The following is a 14,501-nucleotide window of genomic DNA, read 5'->3' on the forward strand; positions in this document are numbered from 1 at the left end:
TGATGATTTTTCCTTACTAAAGTACATTCCTCATCAAAATGAAGGAACGTGAAGATCTGCATGTGTATTCGCTATAAGATGACATGAACTACACGAGGTTTTAAAGGGAGTCACGCGTCAGTTTCCATGTGCAGAAGGCATTTTGCTGACACCAGACTTGGTGGAAATACCATTAACGGCAAATCCGCACACAGCAAACCCGTAGGCCAGTCAAGAATTCCCCCCTAATCTCTCGGAGAATACCATTCCCAGTCTTCTTGCAGGGTGCCTTGTAGTTGTAGATATAGTAGGCAACTAAAACGTGCTTATCATCAGTCACACTGCTGGTTCTATTGTGGTCCCCATTGTGAAGTAGCGTCCTGGACATCTGAGATGTTATAGGGATCCTAGACACCGGAACAGTTCTCAAGATGAGGGTGGACTAGGGACTTGTACAAAAGAAGCCTGGGTATCAAACCTTCTGCATGGGACAACCTGCATAAAAAAAAAAAAAAAGAGAGGAGAAATCGAATAAGATTAAAACTGCTGCACTTTATTGGATTTTCAAAAATAGTACCTCCCCAATTTTAGGTCTTGCATTTTAATTTTATTAAAAAGTGATAAACTAATGTCTATCTGATAGGGTCTTTTTTAAAGAGAAGAGTAAAGGTTTATATGTATTTCCAATTATTTTACATGTAACTTCCAATTTATTTTAAGTTATTATTTGCTAGATTTTAGTGAAAAAAGTTTGTTAGATATAATGTTATATTGAGGAAAAATGCCTTGCAACTGTAGCAACTATAGTTTGTCATCTAAATAAAGCTAGAGAATAAATGAGAATTACAAGATATAATGCAACATAAGATAGATGATAGATGAGTAGATGACAGTTCCCCAAATCTTTGTATATAGTCCAAGACAAGTGCGATGTTTGCATGGGCTTAGATTATACAGCCTGAATATTTTCGAACTTCATACAAACATACCTTGCCAGAGTTTAACTCTGGTGTCCTGTTCCTGATTGTGTACATATCTCTATGATTGTGTATGATCGAATCTCTTCGTGGCTTACTCCTACGGAGGACATACTGTGTATGATCGAATCTCTTTGGTGGCTTATCTAAACGACGCCCTCGTACGATGGGAGGGCGCCAGATATAAGATTTTCAAGATGGCAACTTCCATTGAGAACACGATTAGAAAGCACTTTGAAAAGAATTGTCGGACAAAAGAACATAATGGAGTCCACTCATCTAAAGTTCACTCTGTGGCATGGAACTGTGATGGCAGAATGCTTGCATCTGGATCGTTTGATAGAAATGTTAGCGTATTTTCGCTGGATAGAGATAGAATGGTGAGTTTTGGCGATACCACGGGCACGGGCCACGGGCGCGGGCCCGCGACATTTTAAAACCTAACCTAGGTCCTAGCCATCCTAGCGCTGCATATTTTAAGAGACTAGATCTAGACCTAAGTTAGATCTAGACCTATAGGCCTATTACTATATTTATTTTTTATATTTATATTTGCGTTGGTACAGTGCAGTGCAGTGGTGGAGACTGAGTTTAGGGAAAGCCTCCCGATTTTATCGGAATGTCATTTATGAAGGGGTGACCAAAGTTCGCGGACATTTTAGACCTCTAGAACATATTACAAAATGTGATATTCGAACTACGATTTCTCATATTCTACACAAATTTATTGATTTCAATTATAACCAAAGGGACGGCGAAGTTTTTAACTACAGATTAGTTCGACTAGAAAATTTTATCGTCGAAGGATTTTGGAGATATCGCAATCTAAAAATTTGATGTCCGATCGTTCGTGCGCGCTGCATCTAAAAAAGTCATAAAAACAACGAGACCTAACTTCACGCACGGGGGTTTACAGTTGATTTATCAAAAAGTGTGATCCATCAAAAATAAGGTAATATCATAATTTGCAAGGCAAGATATCATACAATCAGTTAGTACCACTCTTTACTTACAATTTTGAGGAAATCTGCTCTCAAATTGAAGATTTTCAGACCCTTATCGGTAAGTTGATCATTTTTCGGAACGGACGCAAAATATTGCAAAATTTGCCGATCTTTTGTCAATATTTTCACAATTTCGTACCCAATTCCAAAGAAAATTTCACTTCTGGGTAATTTTATGTTCCTCTTTCCATTGGTGATATCAGATTTTCGTAATCTTACTGATTTTTTGAGATAGCGAACTTAGGTCACGCGCGAACTTTGGTCACACCACCATAAGTTAACGTAGCTTTGCACTTGTTTTTGTAATCAGGCCAGGGAATCAGGCCAGGGCTGTCAACCCTCCCAGCTCGTCAATGACTTGGAGTTGGAGGGAGTCTCACTCCACCACGCATGAAGAACTTTACGCATTGACTGATTGAGCACTGTACAGTGAGTTCAAGCGCTCTCATTGGCCGATCCGCTCGAGTGGCTTATAATTAAAGCGAGAGAGGGCCTACTTAACTTAAGCGCAACTTAAGTTCAATGGCAAAGTCAATACGTAATATTACGTCACACCACCACAGAGATTTTGACACGTCCTGCTATATGTTAAAGATGAAGTTGAGCTCTGGTCTAGACAGAAATAACCGTCTGACTTGGGTCATTTCTTTAATAAAACTGACATTTGTTGACATTCCCCATATACAGACGGTACTACAGAGATCTCGTACCGTGGGGGTAATCTAGAGCCAGCGATGAACATCTTTTCGTTCACGACATTTTTCCCCCAATTTTCTTTATTTAGACTAGATCTAATTTTCTGATTTCTAAATCAGATGTAAATTAGGTTGGTTTGTCTATCTCCTAATTACAGTTATCAAAATTTGATAACTTATTAAATGCAAAATTTACGGACTTACTTACATGAATTATCCAATTTGTATCTCAGAATCGTGAAAAAGTACGTTCATGCATTCGAACTATGACCCAGCGGCCGATATATTTCCGGGTCAACCTACCAAAACATAGCCAATGTTTCGTGGGTCAAGCCAGGCTGACTTGTACGTAGCTACGGTAGCTATTGGACGTTCGAAAAGAAAAAATGAATATTCATCAACTAAAACCAAGATGGGTGACAACGAATCATTTTGACTACGAGACTTTCTCGGATAATCGTTAATTTAGGATCTAAATGGGCAAGCTATCGTAGATCTAAGTCAAATAAGCTTTATCTATGTTATTTTAATTTTTTTAATATAGACTCTAATTATTGTAATATTGCAGCATTTATGAGGATGTAAAGAGTGAAAATCTTGTTGCATATCTCATTCATCGCGATCCGACTGAACCAAACCATTTGTTCCATACAGTCCCCATAGGACGAACTTCAGTCTTTATAATCGGAGGTCTAGTGTAGCCAGACGTAGTCTCAGTGGAACAACCAACGATATAGAGAGACTGAAGCTTTTGGTCTAGTTCTGGTCATGCGATTGCATTGTGAATAAACGGTGTGGAATCGACCAGAAAAGGTTGATCATCTAGCATAAGTATTTGTGTGTATTGCAAGGTTCTGGAATCATCAAAATGATAAGAAATTTGGTACAGTCTCGGTAAAGTTACAAAAACACTGTACACAGAAAGATATATATGGGACTTCACGAACATGTGGCGTAAGAATCCGTCCCGATTTTCATGATGTTACAACTTACAAGACATATTTAGAATATTATGGCATTTGAAGAGCCATGCTTCTCAGGGAACATGTTTTATCTGATGTTCTTTCACACTTGCATATAATAACAATGATAACGCTCACAAATTATTTTTCACCTCTTCCCAGAACTCAACCTTCTCTTTAAACAGGTGACGCACTTCACACATAAAATAGAAAAAATCAACGAACATCTCAGAATAAATTTCCAGTTTGTACCTTAAATATGACGAAAATGAGAATTGTTCAAACTCAAAAAATAGTTAGGTAAAATAAAACTTGAACTTACTGTAAGTGAAAAATTTAAGTGAAAAAATCATAAGAAATAGAGGGTTTGACAGAAATATCATAATTTTGGTATTGAAAAAAAAAAACGGAAAATCGCAGGCTTGCTCCTCGCACAAATATCTTATAGCATTGAGTCAATGGAGAACAGCGATAGCCAATCTGAAGGGCCCATGTCTAGGCTAGGCTAGGCGCCAACTTACATGTATGAAAATGAGGCTGAGATCGGATAAATGATCTGCACATGCGCTAATTGTTGTAGTGGTACATTGATTTGGGCAACACATTGACCTAAAGGGGGCGCTATAGTAATAGAGGAGTTGGGTTAAGTTGATCATTTCATTTGTACGGTTATTAGTTCGTCTTTGTATTCAGCTAAAAGTTGAACAGCATTAATAATGTTCCCGATAGTATGCCACAGCCAGGAACGGGTAAACAACCCCTGGACTTGAATTCCTGCATTAGATTTACAGGTGTTCATTTCTGATAAATACGATAGACAATAGACTGTTTTTCCGGGGACGTGACATTCTCGCGGGGCTGTAGACTCCTCCCATTTTCTTTGGTACCTACATGTAGTTAAAATCACTCTTTCTATTGTGCTTTGTCATTGGTTATATTTTATTAAATGTATACATGTAACTCCTCTTAATTGGTAGATTGAAATGGTCTAGAGGTCGGCTGACCTAAGGGTATATCCTATCTTGTGATTGGTTGTCTTCGTAAGGGTCCTCCTGATTGGCTAATAAGATCATGTGATTTTTAAGCCTCCTTGGGTGCCTGAGTATTTAAGTGCCATGTGTGGGATTTTGTTGCTCAGTTTATTTCGTTCCGTTACTATATTAAGGATGTGCTGCTAAATCTATGAGAGAATTAGCTATTTTAAAATGTCCTTAAAGATAAAGGCGCCAAACGTGATAACCACAATTTTACCACTCCAGCAAAGCATAGAGAGTCACTGCTAATGCGTATTGACTCAATTGGACTCATTACATGTAGATATTAAAAACCTTGTAGCCGAAGCACACTTCAATATTTAGGCGTGTTTGTCGTTTGACCCTAACCCTACGTACGCGACACCCAGATGTTGGTGATTGTAAGTCACGGACAGATACAGATATTGACCTCTAGCGCTGTATGTGCTGAGAGGCAGCAATTACACACAATACACACACTGCACACAATTGCACACTAATGCACACAATGAATACGATGTAGGCGATCGGCAAGTTGGACACTTGACTCACGATTTGAATTTTCAAAATATTCTTTCTAACATCAGTAAGTTGAAAAGATTGTATTTTACTGCTATTTAGGTGTCATCAATTGTCACTAACGTACCGATTTTGAGTGAACTCTGTTCAGTTTTGTTACTTTTGTACAATAAAACAGTTTTTAATACACAACCAGGATAGTAATGCAGCTACACATGTATGTGTGAAATTTTTACTTTTTTTTTTTTTTTTTGCTCAAGGGGGGGGGGGGGGGGGGGGGATTTGGGTGCTCACTGGGATGCTCATAACGACTTTAAAGGTAATACAAAGTTTTGGGAGACATTGAAAATTAGGTGGATAGTGATTCTTTACAATTTTAATATATTTGGATGCCCCTTTGGATGTATTTTAAGCACTAGAAAATTTAGCTCCTAAAACAACTCTGCCTTCAAGAAAAATTGAACATAGAAATTTACCGGTGCTCCCGGTAAATTTTGATATATCAAATAGCGCATACGGCCGTACAATGGTAGCTGCGACCATGAAAATCTCAGAATATGTAGTTGTGATATATAATTTCCAAACAGGAATAGCTAATCGGTCGATTTTAGTCAAGAAATATTGTTTTATAGCTTAATTAATATCTTGACCTCGAGAGGGAGCTATATAACATAAAGAGTTTATTATCTACAATTTCATAACTTTAGACTCGGATTTCAATTGCGACATCAATCACTGAATATTGTAGGATCGCATATGCTTCCAATATGTTTGTTTGAACCAAATTCACAACCCCATACCATAACTTTGTATTACCTTTAAAATCATGACCAGTATTTGAACAATTGATGAAAATTTAGTTGATTTTGGTACATGTATGTTTGATATGTTTAAGTAGGATTCCACGTCGGAGTTACATGTCAAAAGGCAACTTTGTTGTGAAATAAATCTGCCTCAGATTACTCCAAAATTAATTAAAACTCCATTTAACATGTGAAAAATCGTAGTGATCTTCCGCCAACTGTGTTTGTTTTGGATTTGTTTGGTATCGCAAGTTGAATTTCACAGTACGGTCGTGTTTGGCCATTCAGGATTGACTGATGAATGATGGACATCGTTTTTACCAGAGAGAAAGTATATTAATGTAGGATACTAGGATTATATCTTGTTGACCCAAGATGCTATATTTATATTTTATAATATATTTCAACAGAAAATTTGTGTTCAATAAGACATGGTAAGCACTTTGTCTTAGCTATGACAAGAGATCAGACAAAATTCTGAGAACCGATGATGTCTTGTTGGAAAGTCAATTTGGTCGAGACAAGCGACTTGAGTCTTGATCGCATCTCAATTTGCCTATGCAATTTGCATGTTAAAATAAAATTTGCACTGCACAAAAATTATACACAAAACGTATGGGAAAGTGTATGGGAGGAACGATGCTCACAGAATTGTTTTGAGCTTGATCAAATGACACTAAAACATTGCATGTAGTAAGGCAGTCTAGTCAAGACCCCCTGATCTAGATCGAACATCCACCATAGGCTTTTTATACTTTTCTGTCAAACACCTTCAAAGAGCCCATCCGGGCTATCTTATGCCGCAGCTAGGGTCCATTTGAGCTACCCTTACATTGTCTACTGCTATAGCTAGCCTAAAATTAATCAAATAGCTAAATTTAACTTTTATCATACTCATAATTGGTTTATGTCCATGTCAATCCCTACTACAACTCCATGTACTAGCACAACCAGTACGACATTAACAACTAGAGCACCCTTGCTCTTTTGTGTGTAGGCTTTGTAGCGCTTCATCAATTGGCGATCAAGAAAGTTGTACATGATGTGACATCATGAATTAAAGGCTTAATTTGACCTCTGAATGACCTGAGATGAGGTGGGATGTAGTGACAAAATGTGATTAAGCATTGTGCCTTAGTGGGATCATATATTTTAATTTAAAAAATTGATTTGCATTCTGCACATTATCAATTTATCACATTATCAATATATAATGAAAGTATGAAACTATTCTTGGGTGTTCAACTGTAAAGACACATAAAAGTGGAGGATAATGGGGAATTTGACACTGTTCTGGGTGTTTTTAAGTTTTAACCCTATATCAGGTGTTGTCAATCACTGGTATTAGCCTTCGGTTTTATGACCAAAAAGCTTTATGCTCTGTCTTTTCCTCAAATGATAAAGTACTTATCTGACATTTGCACCACCCGAAGACTCTCCGAGAGACAAGGGGGTATATTTGTTGAGTGGACTACGAGTTTGCTGTGTGCAGACTTGTACACCCATTAATGGTATTTCCACCAAGTTTGGTGTCAGTGAATTATGACCTTCTGCTGTTCTGCACATGGAAACTGCAGACTAACCCACTTTAACTTCCCTCCACCGCAGACCAGAGAAGCAACATACAAGGGGCACGTTGGCAGTGTTGATCAATTATGCTGGCATCCTAGGAACCCAGATGTGTTTGTGACTGCATCAGGAGATAAGACAATCAGGATATGGGATACCAGGTCTGCCAGGTCTGTAGCATCTATAGCTACAAAAGGTAGGTAGTGTATCCCAACATCAAATTCTGTAGAACTTTGCAGGAATTTATGAATATGCCTCGTATGTCCTAGCTGTGAAATTCAAACGTTAGCAGTGTCCTAGGGGCTGTTCACACCGGCAGAGATAGCGCGGTCTAGCGCGCTCTAGACCGCGCTATCTCTGCGGTGTGGAAGGTACAACGTCGTTTCGGTCCGCCCAACAGCGAGCCACGGCGTGCCACCGATTCAGATTCAGATCGCACCAAAATAGAATGAGGGTTCACACGGGCAGAGATAGCGCCGTCTAACGATTCATGGGGCACCTCTTGGGGGTGGTCCACGAGAGATAACGCGGCCTAGCGCGCGCTAGACGGCGCTATCTCTGCCGGTGTGAACCCTCATTCTATTTTGGTGCGATCTGAATCTGAATCGGTACAACTCAACACTCCTAATTAGTAATAGTGCGCGAAATCTTTGACCGCTCTGACCTCATGACGTCACGTGTCATGGCAACAGGACCTCTCAAAAAAGGGGGTGCTAAGATCTCATTGCGGTGTGGATCCGGCGAATGCCAATGGGCAGACCGTGGGTCGCGCTACGATAGCGCGATCCACGGTCCGCCCACGGCCCCCCCTTGCGGTGTGAAGTTGTGAACACGCCCCTAGTATTCAAATTATGCAATGAAACCTGTTTACTATCTAGACTTCACTGTCAGACACTATTGAGTGAGTGACTGACTTCTTCTTTTGCTATCGCAATATCTAAACATGGTGACAATATGACTATAGGATGATGATCCAATTACATTTTGGGGCTAGTAGGTCAAGATTATGGTCGTTGGTTGACATTTGATTATAGGCTCTTTGTTTTCATCTTGGTATGTCATGAAATATACCATCCTTTTCTTATATATAAATGGATTCATGACTTGTAAAGTTTAATTCTCAGGGATTGTTATTAGTTTGTATCAAGATTAAGAATTAAACAGCTTTTTTTAAATCATGAACACTAAGCAAGCAACAGAATAACTTATCAAACAATATTTTTTTTCATTAAGGTGAGAACATCAACATCTGCTGGAGTCCTAATGAACAGTACATAGCTGTGGGCAACAAGGATGACCTTGTGACATTTGTAGATGCCAAATCTAATCGTATACTCAATGAGGAGCAGTTCAAATATGAAGTGAATGAGATCTCATGGAACAATGACAGTGACCTCTTCTTTCTAACCAATGGGCATGGCTGTATTAACATTCTCAGGTAATTTGTTATTCTGCAAAAGCGACTTTTCACTTGTGTATCGGAATTACCTGGATTTAGGAAGGAATTTACGTACTGTTAGGTGAAAACATAATTCTTTCTTCTTTTTGAGGTTCTGAGTAGATACATTAAACCTAAAATCAAAATGATAGGGCATAATGTGCTTTCTAGTCAGGGAATCAGAGCAACTAAGAGCTAGCTCTTTCCTCGGGCTAGAATACCGGCAGTATCCCGTTTAAAAGTTCAGATCTACTAGTGAATAATCTGTTGAGCACCTCAGTGGGAAAGGTTTTATAGTTATATTTCAGATTTTTACAATCTAGGTACAACTTTGTTCAAATTATGGTTATCAATTGATTACTTTTAGTTTATTGGGCATGTGAATTTCTAGCACCTTTTATTCTTTGTTTGTACTTTGTTCAGCTACCCAGACCTTAAGCCTCTACAAGAACTCAATGCTCACCCAGCTAACTGCATATGTATTGAGTTTGACCCAATGGGCAGGTTCTTTGCCACAGGAAGTGCAGATGCCTTGGTTAGCCTATGGGATGTTGCTGAGCTGGTTTGTGTCAGAACCTTCTCAAGGTCAGTGATAAGGCATTGTGTAGGTGGCTGCTCCTCTGCACACAGGGATGTTGCATAGGCCCATTCACTTTGATGATGTAAAGTACAGTACGTAACAGAAAACTCACCTAATCTATGGCTGTCACACTGTGCCCATGGGTTTCTTCTAGGGGTATCCCCCTACATGTGTGAGAATATGTTACTTTAAGAATCAGTTTGATTGGCTTTATATAATCTATTGTCTGCTTAATTTGAAAATACTTGATTCAAGCCATTAAGAATTGACTTTCAACAGGTAATAAGTTCTAGATTCAGGTTGCATTGAGAATGTGTTGAACCTTGCATTTACAAATTACCTAATGTTCCTGTACATTGACAAATACATTCAATATGAATGTTTTGCCTTTATTGAACAAAAATCATTTATATGTTATGACTCCTAACCTCTACTCATTTTGAGAGTTCATTTTTTTCTCTAGTCAAATGATATCTACAACACATTAAATAAGTTTGCTTTTGTGTTACCACTCATTGTCATGACAGATTAGACTGGCCTGTGCGTGCCCTTAGCTTCAGTCATGATGGTCAGCTCTTAGCATCTGCTTCTGAAGATCTCATCATAGATGTTGCTCATGTAGAAACAGGTAAATGTGGCTTGATTATTTTGATGGGATGATATTGATATTAAATAGGAAAGCTTAAAAACAATAAAAGGCTAATATTAGATCTGTTGGCATATAAGAGAGTGCCAGGTTTTGGTTCTGTGCTGTTTTGATATGGACAAACTGTGTTACCACTACACAACACCTGTGGTACTTATACCTGGATTTTTGGAAATGCCAAGGTTAATCTCTTGTGGACAAGGATGCCTACATGAGTTATAGATCTACCAATCCATTCTTTCAACCTGCAAATCTCCTTTGGTCCTTAGAAAGCTGCTCTGATGCCAGCCACCAAGTCATATTTTACTAAATTTGACCCAAGGTTAAACACATACCTGCCAAGAACTTTCATTTTAGCACACCACATTCAGGTACTGCATAGGAATCCCAGCAGGTGAAAGGATAGCAAACTCTAGATCTCAACTTGATTGTTTGCTTACTTATTTTATGTAATAAAGTGAAATATAGAATCGTGTCCAGTCTAAAAGGATGTAATTAGTAATGCTGCACTGTGAGCAGTTCTGGGCTTGATTTTATTGGGCACCTTAGTGTGGATCCTATTTAATATAGAAATAGTATCATGACTTTTCTTTGTATTTTCTTTGGTTGATCAACATCAAACATTAAACCCCGGCAGCCTACGTAGATGTATCTGTGAGTTTTATGGAAACTCATACACTCTAAACCGTTGTATATATTCGTTATAGCTTACATGTCAATATATAGTTTTTATGTTTGGCTCTTTTTTTCTTTAATTGCACTGTCCATTTTTTCCCGTGTTTTTTTTGCTCAGGTGAAAAAGTAACCGAAGTGCACTGTGAATCACCAACCTTTACTGTTGCATGGCATCCAAAAAGGTACCTGCTTGCATTTGCCTGTGATGATAAGGACAAATATAATAGGGAGAGGGATGCAGGAAGCATCAAGCTATTTGGCCTACCTAGTGATTGACTGAGGGACCCTCATGGGATTCTGTGAACGACATCTCTTGATGAAGAGGGTCTCATAAACAATGCTGCCCCACAACAAGTCGTGCATCAGTCTGTAGAAAGAGTTGTAGGATGTTGATACTAGTGGTTTGATTGACTACCCCGAATACCATATCTTTGGAAATTAAAACTATGAATGCATCAATGGATATGTAATTGCCTTTCTTATTTATGGGCAGACCTGTTTGAGAGACAGGCCCCTTCTAACTCTTTGTAGGATGAAGCCATCCCATGACCTAATAGGCTGAGCTTCTGAACAATTATTATTTACATGATCAGTGACAAATACCAGCTCTTTGATGCCATAAGCAAGTGGGTCAAGAAAATATTTATTCATCCACGAAGCAGGCACTATATTAATTTTTGCTATTGCCAATACACCCATTTTGCCATGATGTAGCCTCTTGGATGTAATTTCAAGAGAACAGGTTCGCATGAAGTTAATATGCTTAATTGCATATTTGCTTGGATTGAGTTTCATGTTGTTGTTCCTTGTCCACTGCTGAAGCGCGTCAGCATTGTTTAGGATGGTAGCAGCATCACTCGTTTTCCTGCATTCCAGAATCAAGAGATCATCCACATATTTCCAGTGCGGATTCTGGCTCCCTTGGCATACGTCATTGAATAGACAGAGACAAATAAGCTACAGTCTGTCTTCCTGGGGCACCAGCTTGTACATCTCTCCAATCAGAGATGGTTTATCAACACTCTGCTATCGGTCCTTGAGGAAGTCAGATATCCATGCAACAACCGCTGCTCTACATTCATGTCTATTAATTGGGGTGAAACCAAGTTATGATCGATCCGCTCCAAGGCCTTGGAAAAATCCATAATCAATAGTGTACACTTGCATGTGTCCTATTGTAAAGATAATTCAAGTAATGCCATGTTGACAATCCCTTTCTGCAAATTTAGAAAAATGATCCGTCAATGACACAGGTCATGGGATGGAGATGGTGGGCTGTAGTTCTTTAGGAACTGGTACTATGTAGGCACATTTCCAGCAGTTATGCACAACTGCCTGTTGTAAGGACGAATTTAGGATATCACAAATAGGTATGCAGAGCCAGTATGCAGACCTCCAAACTTTCCTTATTTCAAAGGTCGTAATTCCAAAAATGAAAAAAAGATTCATAATTTTGAAATCAGAAAAGGATTTGTAATTCAAAAATGTGATTGGGTCCATAATTCGGACAATGAAAAGATTTTTAATTCAAAAAATAAAAAAAGAGTTCATAATTCCGAAAATGAAATAGAGTTCTATTTTATTTTTTGAGTTATGAACTCTAGAAACTATCAACTTACATTTAAGAACTTGAGAACCCTTTCTCCTTTTCGGAATTACTAAACCTTCAGAATAACAGACCTTCAAAATTACAACCCTTCGGAAAAACGACATATAACCTAACTTTTTTAATTAAAGGAGAGAAATAGGTAGGGGGCATGTATCTTACATCAGAAGCAGAATAGTCCCTTAGACAATTATGCATTTTTATCGATACCTGATAATGATTGAATGTGAAATTTTATGAAAATTAATTAAATTAATTTTTACATCATTACCATAATTCATCAATTTGGATACTGTACTCCCTCTGGAAAAGCAAATAATTGCATCCATTTTTCTTCCGGAGATTTTTACTTCTACTATGAAAGAAAGGGCGATATTCCATTAAATATTTGTGATCAATATTGCTTCTGGGTGTAAACTTACAAGATTGTGCATTGATCTAGAACAGGCCTTCTCAACTAGTTTATTAGAAGTGCCGAAACGAAAAGAATTTGTAGTTGAAGTGCCACCCTGTATGGTTGACTGTGCTGCAAGGGAGCGTAGCGACCGAACCGAAAATGGGTGGGGTCCAGGGGCGAAAACCCTAACAGGGGGTAGCAGGGGGCGGAGCACCCACAAGCTGGTGGATTTAGGGCTTTCTAAAGGCCCAAATGGGGCATTTTTGGCACCATTTCATTCCACAATATAATTTCATATTGATGTGAACAAATTAGTACAATTCCTGGGTACAATTACACTGGAGGTATATTTATATGTAGTTTTTTGTGTGCAATAAACACTGGAAATGTCAAAATAAAGTGCAAATCAAACAAACAAAAACAAGATGTTTCCGGAGATTGGCAATGTTAAAATTAGCATCCCATCATAAGCTTATTGTTGTTCAGCCTTAGGTTTAGATTCATATAAAATGGTAAAAAACCATAAATTCCCCCTTTCTTCCTGTTTGCAGGCATTTTGGGCTCAAATTCGACTGCAACTTCTTGATTTAGCTGAGTATTTAATTCTAAAATATATATTTTCTTTCTTTCTGTTTTTTGTTTTGTTGTTGCAACAGTCGTGCACCACTCCGACTGACCGCAAGTGGCACAAGTGGTGCGCGCGCCGCCAGTTGAGAAGGCCTGATCTAGAAGGAGAAAAATATGAACAATTGTCTGTCATGTGTTTGTTTAATTCTTAATCTTTAAAATGTCACAAATGCTCTATCTCTTTTAAAAACGAAAAGAAAAGAAAGATAGCTTCCTAAAGAAGAGAGAACAGGAACTGTTTATATATTACAATTGAGAACAAAAACATCAATAGATGACTGGTTAGGTCATGTTTAATTCTTATTCTTTAGATAGCGGCAAATTATAGTAGATCTTTTAAAAAGCGAAAGAAAAAGAAGTGTAGTTCATGGATGTATTAAAAGTTGGTCTTAATTAAGGAGGAGAAAAGCAAATCTTCAAACAAAAGTTCTTTTCAGGATGAGGTTATTTTTTTCACTTCACCTTGCTTTTTAATGAAAGTAGAGAGCGAATACATAAGAAAGTGGCTTAGGGTAAAAAAAAATCAATTATCTTGACACAGCGGTAAAAAGTACCATTTTGATGTGAAGAGTTCTTAGTGTATATAAAATCATTTAAGTCGAGGAGCCCTTACGAAATATGTGCATTTCCATGGTTACAGATTAAACATTTAAAAAGCCGCCTTTTTGAAAAAAAATAGTATTTTGATCATTTAAAGAGAAGGTTGAGTTCTGGGAAGAGGTGAAAAATAATTTGTGAGCATTACTCATTCTTATTATGCAAGTGTGGAAGAACATCAGTTAAGACATGTTCCCTGAAAAGCATGGCTCTTCAAATGCCTTCATATTCTAAATATGCATGTAACATCGTAAAAATCGGGGGGGGGGGGGGGGCGGCTTTTTACGCCACTTGTTCGTGTAGTCCCATATACATCTTTCTGTGCAAGTGTTTGTAACTTTACCAAGACTTGGCCAAATTTCTTATCTTTTTGATGATTCCAGAACCTTGCAATACACACAAATTCTTATATGC

The 14,501-nt window shown here is 38.1% G+C and overlaps 1 protein-coding gene across 1 annotated transcript; it reads left to right on the forward strand.

The window, feature by feature from the left end:
• Nucleotides 1-1,116: 1,116 nt before the first annotated feature.
• Nucleotides 1,117-12,866, forward strand: LOC577011 (THO complex subunit 3). The gene is made up of 6 exons (XM_011664345.2): nt 1,117-1,336; nt 7,561-7,717; nt 8,755-8,959; nt 9,383-9,544; nt 10,067-10,167; nt 10,979-12,866. The coding sequence occupies exons 1-6, from the start codon at nt 1,154-1,156 to the stop codon at nt 11,134-11,136; spliced, it is 966 nt and encodes a 321-aa protein (XP_011662647.2). The 5' UTR covers nt 1,117-1,153; the 3' UTR covers nt 11,137-12,866.
• Nucleotides 12,867-14,501: the final 1,635 nt, after the last annotated feature.

The sequence above is a fragment of the Strongylocentrotus purpuratus genome, unplaced genomic scaffold, assembly GCF_000002235.5.
Source record: "Strongylocentrotus purpuratus isolate Spur 01 unplaced genomic scaffold, Spur_5.0 spur5_scaffold_15, whole genome shotgun sequence".
Lineage (NCBI taxonomy): Eukaryota > Metazoa > Echinodermata > Echinoidea > Camarodonta > Strongylocentrotidae > Strongylocentrotus > Strongylocentrotus purpuratus.

Coding starts and splice junctions, on each gene's coding strand:
- LOC577011 (XM_011664345.2), top strand. CDS start 1,154: ATGGCAACTTCCATTGAGAACACGATTAGAAAGCACTTTGAAAAGAAT. Junction 7,718..8,754: donor AGCATCTATAGCTACAAAAG/GTAGGTAGTGTA, acceptor TTTTTCATTAAG/GTGAGAACATCAACATCTGC. Junction 8,960..9,382: donor GGCTGTATTAACATTCTCAG/GTAATTTGTTAT, acceptor TACTTTGTTCAG/CTACCCAGACCTTAAGCCTC.